Source organism: Alosa alosa, chromosome 9, assembly GCF_017589495.1.
Source record: "Alosa alosa isolate M-15738 ecotype Scorff River chromosome 9, AALO_Geno_1.1, whole genome shotgun sequence".
In the NCBI taxonomy this organism is placed as follows: domain Eukaryota; kingdom Metazoa; phylum Chordata; class Actinopteri; order Clupeiformes; family Clupeidae; genus Alosa; species Alosa alosa.
Genome location: NC_063197.1, coordinates 22,441,310 through 22,465,335, shown reverse-complemented (window position 1 = coordinate 22,465,335; position 24,026 = coordinate 22,441,310). Strand labels below are relative to the sequence as shown.

Here is a 24,026-nt window from a genome sequence, read left to right as displayed (position 1 = left end):
ACAAAGAAATGATCCACTTGCTTTGATGCAGTCTTTGATTTCACCCCCACTCCCCTTTTCTCACTCGACAGGTCTTAATGCTGTTCTCCACTTGGTCAATCAATGGCACAATCAATGATGAATCCATTGTTGACCACTTGTGGTAATCTTTGCAGCAACATATTTGCAGCAATATCAGTGGAGCATCGGGGAAAATATCAGCAGAAGAAATGCCTTAATTCTTCACAATCTAAGAGTCGGGTTGGAGAATTGGCCCTGGCTATGTGACACCTATATGTCTTTTGGTTGAAAAAATATGAATCAGGGGCATGTGGACATGTCTAAGTCTAATCATGTATTTCCCTATGCATAACCATGCTTAGTTTTGTACATTGATTAGTGCTCTCTGTGTGTGTGTGTGTGTGTGTGTTCACTGTTTACATAGATTCCTCTATAGACCACTTTCTTCTGCTGTGAGATTGTCAAGAATATTGACTTGATGCTGATCCATAATAGGAATATTTAAAAAGGACATGCCACAAAGTACTCATTAAAGCTAAAAGGCACATCAATACTATTTCAAGTCAAGATGCAGTATAGCCTGCACATTTTCAAATAATGTGTGGTGTCATCTAGCAGCTTATGATTACTTCACTGTGCTTTATGTATCCTATAATTTGCAAGGGACAGCATGACATCCGTTAAATGCATGATACTCCATTATGTTCAGATTTGTCACATGGTCAGTGTAATATAAAACGTTAATCAATATTGTTGTTTTGGTGTGGTTTTATCAGCGTAGACATTATGCCTGAAAAGTTGATCTTCAATACATTGCATCGCTATAAAATAACATTATATACTAAATAATTATCCGCGCATAATCTCTATCAATATGTTTACAAATCACCGGCATTCTCGTGCACGAACTCGGCCAACCTCGGAGAGAGCATCCTCCTAACGGTCCGTGGAAGTTGACAGCTTCACAAAACCCGCCCTCTCTTATCTCCTCTCAGCCAATGCGGAGTGGGGCAGGGTCGGGAAAGAAATAAATTGAACATTTTGACGGTGCAGGGGTGCAAGCCAGCAAGAACCTGCAAGCGGCTGTGCTTCATGGAATACAGCTCAGGTCAGACTGGGAAATTGTTGTTCGCCCGAGAGTGTACAGATATGTAATGTACAATTTATTTTAAAGTTGGAAATCGCTCAGTCTGTTGTCATTGAAGACGGGGAAGGTCTGCTTGAAGTGATTCTCGCTACAGTCCGCTGTTGAGGAAAGCAGCCGCATAACTTCAACTTCATCCTCGAAAGAAATCGATTTACCCTTGTGTTCGGCTGGGTTTCTATGGTCCATATCTTATGAAAACGACAATTTGTTTACCTTCTCTGCCTTTCATCCTCGCACTTGGAGACCGGACTGCGAGTTGTCCCCTTGGAAATATTTTCAACGGGAAAGGTGTTCAAATGGATGAGATTCACTGTTCCGCAGGCTCCCCTTCTTCCTGATGCACGTCTGACCGATTTAGAATGGGAAACATGAACTGAAGTGTGGGAGTCCTCAGGAGGTCACCCTCACAAGAATCGGGTTGTTTAAACAGCGCACTTTCCACCCAAAATCGCGATGCTTCATTAAATTTCAACGGTCTGCCTAAGTGTAGTAAATATAGCAAAACAAGGTAAAATGCATTTTTAAAATAAACTCAGGTGTTTGTGTTTTAGTCACGTATTGCAGTTGGTCTGTCGCGTTTTTGAGAAAAGGATCGGAAAAAGACATGATAGGTTAATAGGGTTTCGCAAAGTATGGCAAAGAAAGGTCTTTCTCTCACAAAACAGCTGTTGTTTATGGTCAGGGTGCAAGACAGTTACTTATATGTGTGCGAGGGGACATTAAGAACGCATGAAACCACAGCTGGCGTCTGACTTTCCGCTCCTTGTTTTGTTGTTCCAGGACACAAGGAAAGTTTGGAGAGAATGAGGAGTCCCCGGGTGAAGCATGAGCTACCGGTGTATTGCTTTTAGACGGGTATATCTGATGTGTCTATGGAGGTGTGTAGCACTAAGCCTCTTCTGCTGGGTTGCAGCCTCTGCAGCAGGTGCTGGCGATGCCGCTGGGCCCTTTGGGTGGCTCCTTTCAGATAAAGGGCCCTTTCACCACTCCCAGGAATTTGCCGAATTTGCAGAGCGTTACCAACAGGGTTTCACCACAAAGTACAAGATATACAGGTAAGAGATTTTAAAATAAGTTTTTTTTTTATTATTATTATCACATAATGCTATAGGTAACGCTAGGTTATTGTGTTCCATCTCCATAACTCCAACATTTAAGTAGTTTTTTCTACTAGGCCTACCCCAAGAGATCACACATTGGAGCATTATTACCCCACTGCAGTGATCTGAAATTAAATTTCTGACTAGCTGTAACAGTAGAGCCACGGCGACTTAATGCGTTTATCTTCATGCGTATATCACATGCCAAAGAAAGTGAATGCTGCCGGAGGAGGTGAAGAGGGAGGGCGGATTGTGAAGTTTAAGCCGGTGACAGGTGAGAGTTGAGCTCAGCCGCGACGAGATGAGGAATTATATGGAGGGAACAGCAGCCCGGACTGAGCCAGCTAGAAACGAGTCCGCCTGGGCTACTGGCTGGCTGGCTGACTGACTGACGCACACTCCTGGCAGCGACACGCAGACGCTTTGCCAGGCGCAGATGGGGAATGTAACACGGGGGTTACTCAGTCTTCTCTCTTCTACATCCATGAATATTTTCCAAATGCTCGGGTAGCCTTTTTGTCAGGGCTGGAGACGTGGAGTCAAGAGCGGTGCAATTGTTGTTCGACAATGCCTGATCTCCCCCTGCTGGTGACACGGGGGCCTGGGTACTGGGAGAGAGAGAGAGAGAGAGAGAGAGAGAGAGAGAGAGAGTGTGTGTTTGTGTTTGTGGATTTGCAATCTTCTGAGATGTAAATGATGGACGGGACAGTAGGAGGGATGTAGAGGCTGTGTCTGTGTGTGTCAATGCACACGTGCACACATTGGTATTGCAATCCATAACCGCACATGTGTATGTGTGTGTGTGTGTGTTTATTTTAGGCTGCTTTGGTGGTTTGTTTGTCAATTTTGTGGGTACATACTAGTTTTGCTTGTTTATGCATGTCAGCAGCAGTCTCTCTCTTGAGTACTATGCTTAAAGAGAGGATACTTTGGGTTACGACTGCACTGAGTGCAGATTATGTAGAGTGCCAAAAAATCTATTTTTAAGTAAATTTGTGTGCTGGTGTTTGTGTGTGTTTGAAAGAGAGAGAGAGAGAGAGAGTGCCAGCAAAGGAGACGAGATGAAGATAGACAGAGGAAGGTGAGAGATTGAAAAGACAGAGAGAAAGAGATATGGAGAGAGAGAGTGAGAGAGGGAACAACACATTCCTTTACATGCCAGTCCAGTCCCCAGTGCACTGGATGAATGCAAGGCAGCTCTCACTGGGACTGCATATTGATGATACAGGCTTACACAGCTGAGATTAAACAACAACAAAAAAAAAAAAACATCACCAGCACAAAGATAGCATTGCCTTTCCCTACCCTTTCACGGGTAGGTATTTTGAAATGAATTGTTAAACACAATGAATAGAGAAGATTTTTGTGTCTGTGTGTACACATGCAAATGTGTGTGTGTGTGTGTGTGTGTGTGTGTGTGTGTGTGAGGTGTATGGTAGCGAGTATATCTTTGTGTCTGTGAAAGAGAGAATCTGAAAGAGAGACTATGTGTGCAGCCCTGAATAATGATAATTGTCATCATTATGCTTGTGTCTGAATAAGAAACACCTATTCAGCGATGAAAGCCTCGTAATTGCAAAGCACAGTATGAGCGCAGCAGACAATCTCCCATTTACCTTTGCATGGCCATGCCGGGCCAAAACATCCCCTGCTAGCTGCTGGCAGGCGGCTGGCAAACACTAACAAAAGTCACCCCCTTTTGTCATCTACATGCGAAAGGTCGCGCGAGACCTACGGACAGGCTTTTTGTCTCCTCATGCCCCCCACGCCTCACTCCCCCATGCGCTCGGAACTTTGACAAAGCCTCTCATGAGCGGTGAGCTTTATGTTGTTTGACACTTGCAAGCAGGGGGAGGCCTTCACGGTTGAGCATTAGCTCTGCGTCGTGCGGCGCCCATCACCGTCGCTCCATGAAGGCTGGAAGCCTGAAGGAGCTGGTGTCGCCAGGGGGTATTGGTGGTGTTTATGCATGTACGCGTGTTTTTCTTCTTTTAAAACCTGGGCTACTCTTTCCTGGAGAAGAGTAGGTCTGGGAGTGCCAGGTGATGGCACTTGTCGGCTTAGCCCCAACTGTTTAGTGACAATGAGGATCAAGAATAATTCCCTCCTGTGAAGCGTCATGAGTATTGTCTGGTGCCAGCTTAGCCAAGCACTCACAAAAGAAAGTGTTTTCTGAGCATGCACACACACACACACACACACACACACACACACACACACACACACACACACATACAGACACACAAACACAAAAGTTGGCAAAGCCTGATGATACACTGCTAAGTATCCCCTGATTGAAATACCACGCTTTGTTGGCTCTGAGTCGCTATCAATACAGTGTAAAATTTGGCCATGAAATTATTTTTTCAGGACCTAAAATGGCCCATGAGTCTTTTCTTTCAGCATCAACTTTCACTGGGTGGATGCCTCTCTGCTCATTCGTTTTGGTCCATTTCATCACCTGAAAATTAGTAACAATGAGGTCGACTAGCCAAAGCCAAGGCTTCAGTTTGTCACTGCCTTACTGTTCCCACCTCACCACCGCTCTTGCCCTACTACGGAAGGAACCTCTGGCACGTTAAGACTAGCAAAAGTGGGGAATCGCGCCCGACACAAAGTCTCTGATAGACACCAGTTGACCAGACTTAGCTCACATTGGTGAGCTGACAGAGCAACTGGCTCGAAGAGTCATCAGCAGCAATACGCCAGGTCATCTGTCCTGGCCAGACGCAATATCTTTCTGGTTGAGATCTAGTCCTCGATAAGTACTGTTATCTCAGCACGGGCTCCTGCAGCTGGAACAAGACTCTGACAACCGAACCAGTGTCATTTGGGCTCGACAAAGAATTCTATTCATGGCTAGTGTGTTGCAACAAAATGTGTAAAACATTTGGACTCTATTTCCATAGAATTACTGCCATGTTGTTTTTCCTTTTTATTCATCAATTAAGGCATATCAGTTAAGAGACATCAATTAAGGCATGTCTTGGACATATTTGACTGACAGGTTAAATTAATTTATGTGTGTGTTATATGTGATACATAGAACCTACATACATACGTAGAAGAATCATACATGCTTTTTGGAAAGATCAGATCATTTCACTAAAATGGCTGATTCGTGTTATTTTTTTTTATATGTGAAAATGACTGGGTGAAGCAGTGTGGCCGTATGCACATAAGGTGTTGATGACTGTAGGTTAGTGTGGTGCAGAGCCTCTTTGAAGTGCTTGTTGTCAGGTGAATTCAGGAATGCAAGACAAGAAAGTGAAATCCTGGAGGAACTAAGACAGAATTGGAGTTGAAAGATAAAGCTCTATAGGATAGATTCCATGGGATAGAAATGATATATTTGGTTCACTTTGTATTAGATGCTATATTATCCATTTAGTAATGTTTATACATGTAACGATATACATGATCTTGCTAACATACTGCAATGTATGCAAATCTGCAAATTGCACACCTTATTGTTAACCTTGTCCTTTCTTTTTTTCATCTTTTTGTTCATTCTTTCATTCATCGTCAACCTTTGAGTTGCAACTTTGTTGTGCACAGCTGGTTCCATTAGCGTAAGATGTTGCTATGCAAAAATACAGAGTAAACTGTCAGAGAACTGTCAAAGTCTGTAACCAATCTAGAGTTAATCACTAAAGTGTACACTGTTCCTGGATTCACTAAGTTCTTTTGGAGAAGATTATCATAATGTGATCCAAGTATCATTAATGTTTGCAACATTTTTTTCCCCAATACCTTCCCTGGCTTGTGTGTATCATCCAGCTAAATTATAGCTATTATTTTCATCATCTGACACTAACATATGAGGGTACAGTCATTTCCATAAAGCCCCCCTCCTCATGGCACAGTTTGTCAGAGTAAAATGTGTTATTTTTAATGATCTAATAATACCCAGGTGGGGCGTAATGAACTGCCTTTGTCCAGCCTGGCCTCAGCCCATCCTCCTGCATGTTGAACACATCCCAGGATGACCTGAAGCAAAACCATTTACAATGCCAGTTAACACTCATGTTTGGGAGAACATAGAGAAATAGGGGGTGGGGTTGTGTGTGTGTGTGTGTGTGGGGGTGGCAGTTCATCCTAGGCTAATTGTGTCATTATTTATGTTTTAAGACATGAACATTCCCCGAGTGCTCCCGTGCTTGCAAACTCAAGGACAGAAACACTTTGCACTATGCTATGATGTTCTTGTTGCTTCAATTTTGGATGCCTATTTTAAGATTTAATAAATCACAACCTTTTATGAGGGAATTGAGAAGTGCGGCCCAAATATTAATAATATGCGCTGACTGTTGTTTTGAATTTCTGCACGGCTTTGTTTTGTACAGATGTAAGTGGTGGCTTATACTTATAAAGATAAGTCACTCGTTTTGATCACTACAATGCATGTCATAATTTTACAATGAACAAAACACAAAAAAAAACATCAAATGAAAGGTTTTCTTACATTCAGCATTGTTTTTCATGACAATAAAAGACAAAATAAATAAAGAAATAAGTGAGCTCATGGCTAACAGCAAATGGTTACCCGCGAGTAATTACAATACCCCCTTTACATTGTCTGTCTAGAAAGGATGCCACAGGAATTGGAACAGTGTAATGCGGCGTGTTGCTGTAGTCCGCTGATAAGGTCCCCCTGGCTCCACAGAGAGCAACGGTTTCAGTTTCCCCTCGACCTGATTGTTTTTTTTCCCCTCTCTCCTCCCTCCCCCTCATTGCCGGTGCTCACTCTCCGCTCTGACTCGGTTGCCACAGGTCTCAGTGGGGGGAAAAGGCTGGCAGGTTGTTCTCCTGTACACACACATGCACACACACACACACACCACGCCCCCACGGCACCGCCTCACCCCCCCCTGCTGTTCCACTGTGCAGGGCCAGTAGTGGATTAGCCTGAGGCACCATCCGTAACTGTCCATCAACCAGCACCGGTACCACAACCGCCGCTGCTGCCGCCCCCCCACCCCCCTCTCCTAGCACATACATACACATGCATGCAGCCACACACTGACACATACACACACACACACCTCTGTTCTGGCCCCCGTGTCGATCATGGTTAAGCTCCTCTGGCTCGCTCCGTTAATGTCTCAGAGGCACCGGTTGAGAGTAATTGTCCCCTCGTTATGTAGATGCGCTGACATGTAACAGCCTGTAATGAGATTATTTCCCTTTCTGTTGTTGTTGTCGTGCTTGTTGGGTCGTATTTTTACTGGTGCACTTTTGAGGGACTGCGAGCATTAAGTGAGGTCAGACACACAATGAAAGGACTATCTGGCGTGGGCAACTAAGTGTGTAATTAGCATTCCCTGATTACTGCTATTTAAAAATTGGTCCTCTTGCAGTTGGTTGAGGCAGGGATCATTAAGGAGCTGCAACAATTAAGTACAATAAAGAAATTATGACGCATGGAACTTTGCATTTGCCAAGCTGGGACGCTTACCAATCATCACAGCAGTTTCTTTTTTTTTTCTCAAATCAGGTCTTGTGTTCGAACTCAAGTCATGTTTCCATTTCCATTACTACTAATTGGACTTTTAATGGAAGATTATTGCAAGGACTGAGATTTAAGGAGGAAGCCTAAAATGCCGTTTCAAAGGGGGCATTCAGAACCAGGCCAGCAAGAGCCGCATAAATAGTCTAAATAGTACATTGGGTGTTAGGAGATGGGGGAAAAGCAGAGGAGGAAATTGTGTGTTATCTGACATTTGCCAATGGGCAAAAGAAAAAATGATGAATGATTTGGAAGAATAGACTCAAGCACTCTTGTTAATAAGTTAATATTCTGTATAAACTAAACATCTCCTGTCAAAATTATACAACTTATGCATGAATAACAGGTCTCAGTTCCTGATTCAATCTTCACCAGATGTTCTGATATTTTTTCCTTGGGGTTTTCCATACCCACACACTGTAATATTAAATCGGCTGCATAATGTTTATATAATAATCTCTCTATTGTGCTATTTACTGTAATAAACACATTACTTAAGGTTGTATGTTGGCTGATGCTCCTAAAACAACATGCATGTAAAATAACATTTAAAAATGTGAACTAAATCACAACAGAGAATATTTCCCCTTTTAGGTGAGGGTTTTCTTCATGGGCAAAGCAGTAGGAGACAAGTCTCCTGTCTTATTCATGACATATGAGATCCCCAGTGTAGTATGATACCAATGGTCTATGAATGCATGCATGTCTCTTCACCAAGGCATGCCCATAAGAAGCCCACAGGCCAAGGTCGCCTTCTCCACCACACGCATGTGTGTCCCCGACGCCTCGTTTCCCTTTATGATTTCCCAGAGACTCTTTGTGAGTGCCGCTCACTTGATTGCCCCCTTACAGTTCAATTGCCATGTATGATTGACAGCGGGGTTGCACTCTGGAGCAGAGAGGAAGGTGAAAGACTGACACTCCTGCCATTCTGAGCAGCCGTAACCAGAGCAGCTGCTAGAGAGACACCAAAGCTTTCATGGCTTCAAGTTTTTTTTTTCAATTCATTTTCAATGGCATGTAATTACAATGTGCAACCATTTGTAATAACTGAACTCATATCACTGTGTGTACCAAGAAACACAAGCACAGAAAAGACCAACACCACAGAGGACTCAGCCATACTAACTAAACCTACTAATATAGAATTAGACACACCATAACAGGACAAGTGTACAGTGCTAAGACTGACCTCCATATGACCAGCTGTAAATGGGATTGTCATGAGTGTTCTGTTTCATCCTGTGGAGCAAAGGGGGGTGCGCGAGGTGGCAGATAAAGGGCAATTGACATCTCCGGTTTCATGGCCCAATCCGCACCTCTTTGCGCATCTGACAGCCCACCTCGTTTTCTGCGAGCAGCTCATTATTGTCCCTCATTGCAGTTGGGCCAAACTACTGAGGAATAAGCTTAGAAAATAACCATAGATCGCTCGGCTATGTAAAATCAGTGGGCCATTTTTGCAAACGGGGGACGAGCAATTCCCCGGGCTCACTTGAAACAGCATGGAGCAATTCATCTTGGGGGGAGGGCAGGGGGGAAAAAAACAGAAGAGAAAAATGCAAAAAAAAATATTCAAATAGCACAGAGGAGGTCATGCAGGCATCACATTTTCTCCACAGCAGGCCTTATCTGAGGCTCTGTGCCATTCCCCATTCTTTCTACGTCGCAATTCTGTTTCCTTTTTTCTTTGAATCGTTGCTTTTTTCTGCCACATACAACCGTATGCACATAATACCCTTTCAGATGGATTATTTTTCTGTCCATCATTGAATTTTGTTTTCACAGGAAGTCTATTAATCTGGTATTGGGAGTTGGAAAAAAAATGTTTATGCTCTGTAGCCCAGTTGACAACAGGGATGGGAAAGGGGCTCACAGACTGTGCTGAGCTGGACCGCATCTGCTGTGTGTGACTTTGCAGAGAGTTTGGCCGCTGGAAAGTGAGCAGCCTGGCACTGGAGAGACAGTACAACAATGGCGTGGCCCTGCCTCTCGACCCCGAGTTCATGCAGACCATCAGGCACCTGGGTCGCCGGCCGACCATCGGTGCCATCACTGAGAACATCATCCGGAAATACGGCACACACTTTCTGCTGTCCGCAACACTGGGAGGTACCTACAGCATCTGTTTCATAGCTAATCTAAGCCTGTAGCCAGCATAGCTAGAATATAAAAAAGTAACTCTGATACATAACGTTCTGAACTGCAAGCCTTGTGTAGCGAGACACTTCTTTCATGCAGATCTACAGTATTTATTCCGGAGTTCTTTTGATCTGTGTGTGTTCTTTTTGGTGTGTGTGTGTGGGGGTTACACCTTCTGTTTTCTGTCTGGAAAGTGTGTAAGTGTTTGTTTGCATATTTCTACTACACACTCGCACTGTGTGTGCCTGTGCACTGTGCTCTTGTGTGTGAGTGCAGTGTGTATTCTTCCAGTGTGCTCGCATGTGTGTATTGTGCGCTCAACGTTCTGCACTCTGCTCCAAACTCTCTCTCTCTCTGCCTGGCTGCTGCAGGAGAGGAGGCCTTGACCATCTTTGTGGATAAGCGCAAGCTGAGCCGGACGGCCGATCCGAGTGACTCAAACAGCACGGCCATCACTCTGGAGACCCTCCACCAGCTGGCTGCCTCCTACTTCATCGACAGAGAGAGCACGCTGCGCAAGCTGCACCACCTCCAGATCGCCTCCACTGCCATTAAGGTAACCCCACCACAACCACCACCACTCTTGGCCCCACTGTGCCGGAGCTGTGACCTGACCCATAAGATGTTTACGCCACTATATTTAGAGGATGCAAAAGGCTGCCTCTGTTGTTTCTTGAATGTGGGTGAGCTGCGCTGTGAATTTGTGGCTGCCTTACAGAGGCGATGAATCGGTCAGAGGACTGATGAGGCTTTAAGGGTCATGCATTATGTAGGGCGTTTGTGCTGTTGACACCATTGATTTACATATAAAAGCACTGGAAGATAAAGCATTAGTACAGTAGATTTACCATAAAAGCATTTTCATGCCATGTGTAAGGCTAAGGTGGAGAATGTATTAATATTTAGAAAACATTATGGAAAAATCACAGCGTGAAGTCATTTGAGGTTGTGATGGCTAACATGAAACAAGGGTGATGATGGCTTGAATGTTGTGGAATGCTGTTGTGTGGGGGGAATACACAGTACCTATGCACATCTGTCATGTGAGGACACTTAAACAAGTTAATGGATCATTTTGAACATGAATGGCTGAGGTTGCCCTTCTTGTCTCGGAGGTAATTCATTCTCACATGGAACACTATTTATCTACCTCCGGCAAAGAATCCATGGCAAGCAATGATTTACCTTTAGAAATTATGTTCGTGCATAGGAATGAGAAATGTTTGTGAATCTCCTTCCCCACTCCAGTAGCCTCAAGTCTCGGCAGCGTAAGAGCAGAATTTCTTTTGCCGTTTTCCTTGCCATACTTCATTAAGCAATATAGCTGCGGAGAGGAAGGGAACACATGCCATTAGTTTGAACATCAACTACAATTTTTCACAGGCATACCCTCAGCCCAGTTGTATACCATTGTGCGCTACAGTTGTAATTGTTGGCAATACAACACATTACACCCCTGCTACCACCACCAACACCCCCCACCTGAGAGGTGTGGGAGATGAATTGGCATTGAGTCCTCCGAGGGCCGTTCGTTCACGGGGTACTTGCGGTGACAGATGTGAAGTATTCACGGGATCAGTAGGCTTTAACTCGGTGCATGGATTTTCGCCTCACTGGGAAGACAGATGTTAATGCAAACCTGACTTTGAAAATGTGCACAACCTTGCTTTGAAGCTCCCATTCCCTGCTGCTTCTTGTGGAGTCTGTCGGCTCTAATATCGGAGATGCAAGTGATTTGAAGGGGGAGAAAAAAAGAATGAAGTATAAAAAAAATAAATAACCAAGAGTGTCCCGCCACAATTATGCATTAGCATGACAAATTATCTGTTCCATTTCAGTAATTTTCATACAGCCCTTTCCCCATTTGTCAGCCATTTTGAATATTAGTTAGGTGTCAGGCTGTAATGAATCGGAGACTTATGAAGAATATTTTCTGCACCACTGGTAATAAATGATCCTTTAACCTTACTGAGCGTGTCGACAGGGAAGGAAATGCTCCGCGTTCTACTAAGGTGTTAATCAGCTCTTTTGCTTTTGATTTAGAGTCCACAGTCGCTCGTACAGAGACAAAGTGCAAGCAGCGGCTCCATCACAAATTCATAGCCACCCCTAAGACAGAACTAGTTACGTACCGTAGATCACTCTCTGACACCTGGTTAGTGATAGCCTATGTCTGAGAGGTATGCAGCTACATTTACTACTTGCATTACAAATGTGACTTGCCAGAAACATGTCGACCTGTGAGCCGATGGAATGAAGCGAAAGCTGTGCGTTTCGGGACTGGGCACATCAACTTGTGAAAAATTCATCTAAGACAAATTCGGCCTGTGCATTATTCAAAGGCGCATATATTCTTAATGTCCATCTCGACCTTCCGCACTATGTTGTCACCTCTCCCAAAGAAAAGGTTTGCATGGGGGAAAAAAGGACATAAAGAACTCCAGCGAAATGTATCCTTAAACTTTATGGTCTGTGCAAAACTTAGAAAACGAGATGAGGGGATGAGGCAGAGTTGGGCACGTTGCCATCAGTGGCTCTTTGACGTCTGTCTGGGTCATCAGTCAAGCATCGCAGCAGCAAGCTGTGAGGAACTAAACAGTTGCCAATTCCCGACTCACCCCATCTCCTCTCTCTCTCTCTCTCTCTCTTGCTCTCACTGACTCGCTCTTCCCTCTCTCTTTCTCTCTCTCTCTATCTCACACACTCTCTGTTATTCACTCTTCCCTCACCACCTCAGTCTCACACTCTCTGCATGAACCAGCGAAGGAACAGTTGAAGTAAGCAGGGGAGAGGAAGACAGCTTCCAAATCACAGGGAATTTCACCGCCCACGCAGGGAAGTTGAGTTAAAAGTCCCTTGTAAAAATAAAAAAGGGAGGATGGTGCTGTTTAATTTGAAGGACTCCCAAGTCACTGCTGGACATGTTATCCAGCACTCTCTCCTCTCAAAGGTTCCCTACTGCTTTCAGAAGGGGCTCTATTTTTTCCAGGGTGGAATATAATCCCATTCTGTTCCTCTTATTGCTCTCCTTTTCTTTTTTAAGATAAGCTTACACCAAGCCCATGCTGACTTGGAGCTAACCAAGAACAAAGTCCCTCTGTACCATTGCCGGAATTCTCAAAGTATTGAGTAAACATGTCCTCCGATGCAAATGTGGATGGGCTGACTGAATAGGCCTCTCTGATTAAAAAAAGAGACTGAAAAAAGACTGTTCTAGGAAAAAGCGACGTCAAGGAGTGCTGTAAAAACAAGTGCCAATCTCCATGAAACATTAATGCCGTTTACAAGAATGTGTATGCATTTAAAAGCCCATTATTATTCAAATAGCTCCCACATTGTCCACAGCCCAGTGTGAAATTATTCACAGGTGGCATTAATAAAGCATCAAGCCTCCTTAATAAATGTTCAGGCGAAGAACGTCCGTATCGGTGGGGTGAGCTTCCCTAATGCCTAATGCACTGTTCGAAATTCACACTTTCATTGTAGTCAAATTGATGCTGCATTTGCGTGCATTAAGCGGTAATAGCACGTTTAGCATTCCATTATAAAGCACTGCATAAATTTCAATAACTGATGAAATATCTTTAGGCTTAGGAATAGAGCACATTACATGACAGAAATAAAGCAAATGTTAACAGATGTATAACTACTGATGTGGAGAAATGCAGAGCTTCTCGACATGATGACCCATTTCCTTTAATAAAACCAATAAACTTGAACTGCTTATTTCAGGAAGTCGTTCCCAGACCAATTACCAGTCTCATTAAATGCAGCTGTTGGTATTCCTGATGTAGTCAGCATGAATTAATTACCACAGATAATAGGGCATTACTATATACAAACATTTTTTCAATCCAGATCATTTATATTCTGCCCCATAATTATTGTAATGAGAGCCAAATTGGCCATATTGAAGTCACTGTAGATTTTGCAGACTACAGACAACTGTTGAGATTTTTTTTCCGCTTAATGATCGAATAGCCTGACTCCTGCACATGCTGGGCTCATACGGGCTCTTGTTGCAGATGGTCTCATTGCTATGCATAGAAAACCCATCTTTATATTTGCATTTGGTCCATTTTTCCCCTTTAAGTCGGACATCTGTCTCTGTTAGAAATTAATCTGCCGATCCTTGTAGAGCCGTCTTGGATTTTAATTAATTGTGTGGATGCATCAATAAGAGAGAATGGAAATGGCAGCAGCGGTTGCTGAAGTTGTGCTTTTCCCTCTCGCCTCGCTCGCCCTCACCCAGCCCCCCTCTCGCTCGCCGCCACGCTTATTGAAAAGTTATTTCAAACTCAACACTTACCGAAAATTAAATAAAGTATTCCTCGATAATGGATATTTGCTCCTTATGTAACTCATAAATGAGGTTCCCCGGCCTGTCTACTTACTTAGTCATGGGCCGGTGATCCCATAGCTCTGAGGGATCTATGCTGCTTACGGCCCGGCAGGTATGGATCAGGGGTTTGCTTTTTTTCCTCTCCACCCCTCCCCAAGTCCCCAGTCAACCATTTCACAGTATTCTCACTGACCTTAAAGTAGATGGCAAAGGAATGTAACTCTTTCACTACGTTTGGACTTCAAAAAGGAGGGAACAAAAGTTGTTCCTCTTTAAGATCCTAGACAAAAATTCACATCCCAGGTCACCATTCATCTACAATGGGGATGTGGTTACTTTTATTGGCCCTCTGGGAAAATATTAAAAGAAGCTGCTGAAGCGCTGAGAATAATTTGTAAGTGACAAGGAAGGAGATATATTCGCCTGGAGGCTGGCAGTTTGTCTAGTGATGTGCCAGTGAAAACTTGATGTACGGCAGCCTTAAATCAGACTTTTGTCAGGGATGATTGAGCTGTGATTGTGCACAATTCTACGTTGCTCTCGAAGGGGAACAAAGATCCTGTTGTCAATCCACTGTGTCAGTTTAGAGTCAGCGATGCGGCAATGATGCTTACACACACACACACACACTCAAGTTTTTTTTAAGGACCTCAGGAGATTGTAAGAACACACCTTGAAAAGCTGCTCACATTGAACTCCTTGGGGTTTTCACCACGGAACTCAAATACAAATCCGGTTGTTCTCAGCTGGTCAGGATATCCTTTGCCTTAAGTCAACTAATTTGCAATGGGTTGAACACCAACATCTGCCTATTTGAATGGGCCATCTCCTGTCAGATGCAGTCCCTTTGAGTAATCTAAAGCTTTTATGTGTCCATATATCGCCCAATTAGCAAGCTAGCCATGTGATCTGCATACTGAATGTACTACTTTGAGCCTAAATCGTGTCTTTTTACAAAAAATATGATTTTTCTCATCTTCACTTGTTAGTTTGCGTGCTTTGGTTTGAACCCTTAGTCTAAAGTCGTGCCCTTCGTGTCATCCGCATAGCTGTTCTTGGCAAATGTATTGTTAATCTTATTTCATGTGACATGTAGCTGGCTTCTCTGCATTTTTAATGACTGTGGTGGCATCCAGTCTGGGTGTCTTGAGTATTGCCATGTGTCTTTTTTTCCCCTCCCTTTAGGTGACTGAAACAAGGACAGGCCCTCTCGGATGCAGTAACTATGACAACCTCGATTCTGTCAGTTCAGTTCTGGTTCAGAGTCCTGAAAACAAGATTCATTTACAAGGTAGAACATCCATAATTGAACCAATCCTAGAGTTTCTGATGCAGTTGTCACTGTGTCATTTCATCTTCTGTATGCCGATATGGAATAGGCATACGGATGTCATAACCAATAAAGCTCACACTTTTGATATTTTAACACATTATTACACTCTGACCAGACAACCAGACACCCGGTTTTAAAGCAATTGGAAGGTCTGAAAAGGCTTAAGAAAACACAATGTATTTGTATGTTTCTTTGTGTCAATTTCTGTATTTATTTGTGTATAATTTATTCAGGATATTTCTCTCCAAGACTATTATCAGGAAAGTGTAGGCCTACTGCAAGTTGCTTAAGATCATAGCATCTGTTGACTGATTGGAATGCAAATGTGAATGCTAATAGCATGCTGCTCATCATGTTGTACCATGTGTTCATTAGTGTCTGCCCACTGTCATTGCTGCAGGACTTCAGGCCATTCTACCAGACTACCTGAGGAGCCGGTTCGTCCAGGCTGCCCTCAGCTACATCGGGTGTCATTCGGAGGGAGAGTTTGTGTGCCGAGATAATGACTGCTGGTGCCGGTGCGGTCCCGATTTCCCACAGTGCAACTGTCCTGAATTGGACCTGAAGGCGATGGAGGACAGTCTCAGACAGATCCGAGAATCATGGAAACAGGCCAATCAAGAGTTTGAGGAATCAGGTAGGAAAACCATCAACATGTCACTTATTGGACAATGTGTTCTATATTGTGAATCCATTTAAATTTGGATAATGCTATGGCTTGCAATATTCATCCATGTTTTATACTATATTATTGTTTTGGATCTCAAAATCCCCATAGGGCATGACAAAACAAGGCCCTACAACAGTTAAAAAACGACATCCTGGCAAAGTTTGTCAGACATGACAGTCACTGAGACAGATTCATGCTGCTCAATTTAGTGGTTGTTTTGAGTGGTGCTGGAAAATATGTCCCTCAAGCTGCACAGTGCTTCTAACTAGCAGGACGACATCACTACACTGTGCCTTGTTATTCTGCAGTGCCTGACAAGGAAATGGTGAGAAGAGCCTATACCTTTCAGGGAAATAGCGGCATTGTCATTGTGGTAAAATAACATTTTGGACTTGGCAGGATTTCCTGTTCCCTTTTCTGGGCCAGTTGCCAGCTGTACGCTGCTTTTATTCAGGGAACAGTAGAGCACTGTAATTTCACCTCCTGTATCAGCAGGCTTTGATTTGAAAATGTGAAAATGGCCGACTAATGACTACAAAGATAACAAATAAACAGTGGTAATGTGCCGCATAATAATCAGTTAACAATCAGCCTTAGATGGATAATCTGATGTGCAATCACACACTCTCTGAGTAGCTCACTCAGCACAACAGGTTCTTCCTGTTCCCAGCACACCTTTTTACTCAAGTGTGTCCCATCGTAAAAACAGACATAGGTAGTAATAAGTGATCATAAAAACCTCAGTTGTTTAAGACATCGTAGTCATTTCTCATTAAAAGCTAGACTTTATTGATTTTGTTGGAATTGAGGTCACTGAGATAATGTAGTTATTGATTTTGTGGATGAAAATATGAATTTTGTTTCACTCTCCTCCAAAATAGATTTATATGCCTTGACGCCATGCCGTCTTTCTAATTGAACTTGATTTGCCCTGTGTAGAAGCATTTGATGGAGCAATATTCTATCCCCATTAGCAATTGCGGAGAGTGTATGTGAAAATGTTATTCAAGGCGAATCTATACACTTCCACCCACTCCCTATCGATGGACCCTCCAGCATGAACGTTTTAACAAGCCAGTGAGATGGCCAGATGGTGCATTGCTCACTTTCGCCCTGGTGTGCTGTGCGCTATGTTGCAGATGAGTTCCAGAACTTTGTGCGAAGACTGCCAACATTCTACGCCTTAAACGCATCCGCCATCCAGTACTTCTGGAAGATGGATCCCGGTGTGCACCAGCGCTACCAGCAGCTGGAGCTCGGAACTGGGCAGCTCCTCAGCAAAGCCCGGCGGATCATCGGCAGGCTCTTCACACTGAGCAAGCGATGCCGGACTCAGCCTCGAATCGCCGTGCCCAGAGAGAGGTAGGATTACAGCGGCCGTTGTTCACCGCACGTAACAATAACCACCGAACAAATAGAACTTGTTTCAAGGCCTCTGTCAGCTGTGACAAGGCATGCATTGAATGTGTATGGGACTTGGAGGGAGGGGAGGAGACAGTGTCTGTCACGGAGGTGGCGGAGTGGAGAGAGCTGCAAAACTTCCCAGTGGCTCTTAGAAGACCTCAGCACCCATAGACATGTATGGCGGCACATCACTGTGGCGTGATTCACACCAGATGAAAGTAGCTACCTCTGTAACCAAATGCAAATCATCCATCTATATATGTGTACATAGACTGAATATACTATATGAGATGTTAATGAGGAATTCAGAATATAGTTTTTATTTTCAGCTGAATGGCAGTATCCCTTCCTCTCTGCATACATCAAAGGCCTTCACAGTTTTTCCCCCATCTCACAGTCCTTTCTGCATGTCACATAAATGTCAAGCTACCACATACTACATTATATAATGTCAAGCAGTGCTCTAAAGTCTGTAGTAATTAAACAATCTGATGCTTCTTTGAAAAGTTCACATGTAGAAATAGTAATACTGCTTGCAGGAGTCAGTATACAGATGCTGTTGACCAAAGCCTGAGTTTCTTATAAGAGAGACTCACCAAGGTCACGGCGCTACCCACAGGGAGCTTTGCCTCCTAAGCACTCTCTAAATGGATTGACTGATACGGGCAAGACGGAGGTGTGTCCTCTGAACTAATTATGAAACAATACCCTTTTATAGTCTGTTCCTCCTGGAACCAGGGGCAATTGTGGAAACAATAATTGTGTTAATGTTGAAGTCTTGGCCAAGGTCCCAGTGACGATCCCAGCACATCTTATCTTTTCAGAGAGACCATGGATAAATAGATTGTCTCATCCCTATACAAAACAGACATAATGAGAGCTTTAGGTCAACATATTGGGTTGTATATGGTTAAGAGTAGCAGAAATAACTGGGGACATTGTACGTATAAGGTCTTAACAGATAGCAAATAACAAGGTCACTCATGTGGTTAGAGACCTGTGTTCTAGCACAGAACAAAGTACAGATTTTCTTTTTTATGTATTATTTCTTTCTATTTTTCTGCCTCAGTCATGTCTTTCCCATTTGTGTCTGGATTACGGTTTTAGGTTATATTACAAAACAATCCTTGTTCTGGGGGATGAAACACTAAATCCAAGATTTAATATTAAGATTTAAGAGATTAATCAAGATTGTAGTTTGACTTGTATTCTGTGCCTGGAGGGACAATAACATAAAAAAAAGGAAAGCCAGAGAATAGCCCCTCTTTGTCTCTAATGCAGGATTAGCATTGGCTGGGGTACAGCTTTTCAGAAATCGTGCACAAACTGGTAGGACTATGAGTTTATACATTATTACTGATGAGAGCAGAGACCCTCACACTGTGAGCTTGATTCAGAGCGTTCTTATGCCGCTTAGTGGGACTCCTTGTTTTGGAAGAGCCATCATTAAGTTGCTAAAAACCACTCAGATCAGTCTGTTTTGTTATGTTCTACTCTGACAGATGTCATCTCAACTTGCATGTCACAAATGCGGTAGATAGTTGATATTTATTTATATTGATATTATGGTTGATATTATTTAGATTTCCAATTCATACTGTTCTGTTTATACACCCATGCATAAATTCTAAGTTCTTCACATGAGTGGAAGCAATGGTGCAATTATCAATAAAAGAAATCAAGCTTGAAATTACCCTTCAGTCAGTCCCTCTTCCTACAACATTTTCAGACCCAGTTGGAATCCCTCTCTTCCCTCAGTCTGCCTATCTATCTCTAGATCAGAGCCGTCGTCTACATATCCACCCTCTCCATCTTGTATGTGTATTCCTTCCTATAGGTCTCCTTGCACTGAACAGTGAGATCCTTTTATGTTTCATTTACTGGAAGCTGAAGGTGTCACGGAGGGCGTTAATGCCCTTCGATGCAAAAGATTATTCTACGTGTATTCTTCTGAATCTCCTCATGATTCTGTGTTTGTTATACTTTGCACATCCTCTGAAAGACCACACTCCAGAATATATATCCAGAAACTCTTTACTTAAATTCACTATAAATTCAATATATTTTCCGTAAGAGCCATGCAGGCGTTGAATATCACATTAAATTAAAAGAAAAACCTTGAGGCTAATACCATTTATTATGGCTCAACATTGAATGACTGCATATGGAAGAGGTTCTGACACGAGTAGGGGGTTTTGATTCATTTCATCACAGTAATGGGTACGATACTCATTCTTCAATTGTAATTCATGAAATGAAATCTGGTTATTCACAGAGCAACGGATGCATTCCCTCCTCAGCCCCGTCACCCCCCAACCCCACCCTTCCACACACACACACACACACACACACACACACACACACACACACACACACACACACACACACACACACACACACACACACACACACACACACACACCCATGCCCACACACACACCCATTGCTCCCTAAAAACTGCTGACAGCTGGCAGAGATTTCTTCCACTGCCACCCACCTACACACTTCCTGTCTCCCAGTCAAGCGCTCCCCATGAATATTTACACCCTCTGCTTGCCTAGTTTATGTTTGATGCTGGAAGGGCACCTTTTTTTCATGCAGAGCAGGAGTTTGCACTAAGAATAATAGCAATCTTCTCTGCCCACTTGAGTGACAGTGCAAGCTTGGCAATACGGACATAAATGCTTCCTTGTCACAAAACAGCAAATTGATTATCATGCCATTTACAAATGTCTCACAATAGCTGAAACAAGTTGTTTCACTGGTAGCCAAAGCATCAAAATACCATCTGTCCCTGTAAGGTATGGATATCAAACACCACAAATGAGCTTAAATTCACTGGAAGTACTAGTATGATTGTAGTAGATGATTACTTTTTTAATTGTCATAATTTCACACTCTCTGCTGAAATTAAACCCACTCTAACTACATATAGCTAAAGATGCAGTAAATGGCCACATATGCATATCTTGCCACTAAGGATGGATGTGCTTCTCATTAGCACACAAGAGATCAGTCTATCTCAAAAGTCTTTCAGGAAATGTGTTGTTATACACAGTATTTGGGTTGTGCAATGCTTTGTTTAATCAAAACAAAACAAAAAATCCACCCCCAGCAGTTATAGATGATATTTTATTGGGCTTATAAAAAGAGAGATAAATATGGATGAGGTATCTTTATGTGTTCTCATATACTTGCTGAGCTGTATCCTATTCTATCTGGAACTGTTCTCTTTCCCCTGAGTGTAAAAATGTCATGTCTTAGCTGAAAGAGAGAATGCTGTGGATATGAAATATACATTGGCTCATATGGAATATGCCTTCTCTTCTATTCAGGCCCTTCAGTTACTGGCTAAGCTACATCCTCTCCATCCTGTACTGCAGCGAGAACAACCAGATTGGCTCGTACATGGAGGAGTCGCGCTCCTGCTCGTGCCCCTACGAGCACCCGACGTGCCAGGGCGTGATTCCGTGCATGGTGGGCGACGGGCCCTACTGCTCCGCCTGCTCCTACGAGAACCGCTCGCGCTGCTCGGGCTGCAATCCAGGCTTCACGCTGAGCCAGGGTGCCTGCCGCAACACCGTGCCCGACTCCACGGACAACTACATCGGCTTCGAGACGGACCTCCAGGACACGGAGATGCGCTACCTGCTCCAGAAGCGCGACGGCCGGATAACGGTGCATGCCATGTTTATCAGCAACGACGTGCGCCTCAACAACTGGTTCGACCCGTCGTGGCGGAAGAGGATGCTGCTGACGCTGAAGAGCAACAAGTTCAAGTCCAGTCACGTGCACATGCTCCTGGGAATGTCCCTCCAGATCTGCCTTACTAAAAACAGCACCCTGGAACCCATGCTTTCTGTTTATATCAACCCCTTTGGGGGCAGTCATTCGGAGAGCTGGATCATGCCCATAGACCAGAACAATTATCCAGACTGGGAAAGGACCAAGTTAGACATACCACTAGACTGTTACAACTGGACATTAACCTTGGGCAACAAGTGGAAAACCTTTTTTGAGACAGTTCATTTTTACCTGCGGAGTCGTGTGAAGGTGCCCTCACCTCACGGGAACTCCTCCATTTACTACGAGCCCCTGGAGGTCATGGACTCCTCGCGCAACCTTGGCTACATGAAGATCAACAGCATGCAGGTGTTCGGCTACAGCATGCACTTTGACCCGGAAGCCATCCAGGACCTCATCCTTCAGCTGGACTACCCGTATACGCAGGGTTCACAGGACACGGCCCTACTGCAGCTGCTGGAGATCCGGGACCGGGTCAACCGGCTGTCGCCGCCGGGCCAGCAGCGCCTGGACCTGTTCTCCTGCCTGCTGCGCCATCGGCTCAAACTGTCCACGACGGATGTGATCAGAATCCAGGCGGCTCTGCAGGTCTTCAGTGCCAAACAACCAAACTCGATGGAATACGAAACAACCAAATTATGTAGTTAATAAAGCAAGGCAATCTTGTGTGTCGCAAATGTCGGTGGCACAATCACCCGGGCCTGATTACACTTTGGAGCAATGTTAGTAAATCAGTGGGGGGCATTCACAGTAATTGTGTTTGTTAATCAGCCAGGTAGTTGGGGGGGGCGTAATGTTAGCCTAGCTCTCACTAGCTCTCAGTAGATTAGCAGATCGTTTGAATGGCCGTCATGCCTTTTTTTCCTTTTTTTCAATCAAATAATGGAGAACATGAAACATGTTTCAATGTTTCACAATTGAACAGATAGCCTGTTGGTTGAAAAATAAATCAAGATGTTCTAGCTGTTTAGCTGCACAGCAACCTACAAACATTTTAATGAAGGGTGTTTTACAGTGCAAATCTTATTTGGGTTAAACAGCTTTTTGTTTATAGTTCGCATGGCATTTGATTTTTTATTTCTATAGCTGATTGTATGAGCAACACATGAATTTGAACCCACCCTCGTTAGTGTAATCAGGTCCCACTGTACCTGGTAGAATGCCAGAGTACTCAAATAGATCAGATCTCTCTTTTTTTTAACGTGAACACAGTGTCTCACACATGAAGCGATATGTAATAATAGGCAGATTCATTTTGATGGTAGTACTATTTTTCAAATATTTGTAAGCATATAATAATGAAAAATAATCCAGTTAAAACAGAATTCATCACACTTGCTATTGTATGTTCAGTTACATGTACTTTTATTTTTATAAACCTCTTATTTGTGGAAAAAAGGTTACAAGAATAATTTCCATAAAATGTACAAAAAAACATTAATTTGTTAATACACTAAATAAAACTCATTTTTATGTGCTGTCTGTAAATATATTTTAGAATTTGGTCGTAAGATGATTTTTTTTTTTGTAAATCTTATAATTATTAATTAATATTATTATGATTCCATAAGCAGGAAATGCACACTGCAAACCCCACTGAACACGAAATATACGCATCTGTTTTGTATTTGTGTTCCTTTTTCGCTACATTTTTCAATGACATCACAACACACAGTAGTGAGTCTTTATTTCAAAGCTGCATTCTTATTCCCAGGATTTCTGTTTGACTTCTCAATATGTATGTCACACAAAGAGCAAACCATCTCATTTCATTTTGAGGCTGCGTTCAGAGCTGTATCGAGGGTTTCGCCGAGCACTTTGGCAAGCGGGATCTCTAGGCCCCTTTTGTGAGCCGCTTCCTTGAGTGAACCTTTGCAATTCATCTGTGTGAAAGGCTTGGACAAGATGCAACATGCCTGACAACCGAATAATACATTAAAGCCGGCTAGCCCCCTGGAGCATTGCTTGCCCTAGTCTTTGGCATAAACACTCAGTGACTTGTTCCCCCACTAATGACTTTTCCCCTTGGATATCCTTGAAAGCAATCCGCCAAAACAAGTGGTGCACATACTACAATGGAGAGAAGTTGCAAAACATTTCAACCAACTTTTGATGGGCATGAAAAGGGGACTAAATAGGTTATTGATTGGTTGTCCAGGGAAGTTCTGCTTTTTATACTTTGAAGTCCCCTGAAGTGAACATAATGTCAGACATTTATTTGTAATTCATTATTACTCCATAAACATTCCTTCATTAGAAATGTATTACATGCATAATGTAATGACTGTTCATTTAAACATAGGTTTAAAAGCCAAAGTTTGATTTTGTGAATTATGATATCACAGCAGGATCAAATGTGGTTCTAATTTTCAAATACCTTATTCCAATTACCTCAATGTGAGCATATTTTAGGTTTTAATTAGTGAGAGGCAGGCGATCACACTTGGAGTACACTGCTCATCACCGGGAGCAGCAGTGACAAAGCGCTAGAGCAGAATTGCTTTCTCCACAGGTCAGTCAGGTCCAGCCGATCGGCTTTACGGTGACAGGCAGAGAATAACCTCTCGCAGACCCA

General features: G+C 43.3%; 1 protein-coding gene and 1 long non-coding RNA gene across 4 annotated transcripts in view; one reads left to right on the top strand and one right to left on the bottom strand.

Moving 5' to 3' along the window:
• Positions 1 to 1,052: 1,052 nt before the first annotated feature.
• Positions 1,053 to 23,718, top strand: brinp3a.1 (bone morphogenetic protein/retinoic acid inducible neural-specific 3a, tandem duplicate 1). 3 transcript variants are annotated; one of them, XM_048253566.1, is made up of 8 exons: positions 1,053 to 1,108; positions 1,928 to 2,202; positions 9,678 to 9,868; positions 10,270 to 10,454; positions 15,426 to 15,531; positions 15,974 to 16,210; positions 17,383 to 17,605; positions 20,983 to 23,718. In XM_048253566.1, exons 2-8 carry the CDS (start codon positions 1,973 to 1,975, stop codon positions 22,097 to 22,099), a joined length of 2,289 nt encoding a protein of 762 aa, XP_048109523.1. In that variant the 5' UTR covers positions 1,053 to 1,108; positions 1,928 to 1,972; the 3' UTR covers positions 22,100 to 23,718. The 3 variants fall into 3 exon arrangements, with proteins under 3 accessions (XP_048109523.1, XP_048109520.1, XP_048109522.1); XM_048253563.1 differs by having other exon boundaries at positions 1,059 to 1,655; XM_048253565.1 differs by lacking the exon at positions 1,053 to 1,108 and having other exon boundaries at positions 1,690 to 2,202.
• Positions 18,258 to 24,026, bottom strand: part of LOC125301195 — a 39,772-nt gene continuing 34,003 nt past the window's right edge. The window contains exon 3 of the long non-coding RNA XR_007194684.1: positions 18,258 to 18,502. This is a non-coding gene — a long non-coding RNA (uncharacterized LOC125301195). The remainder of the gene's footprint in view (positions 18,503 to 24,026) is intronic.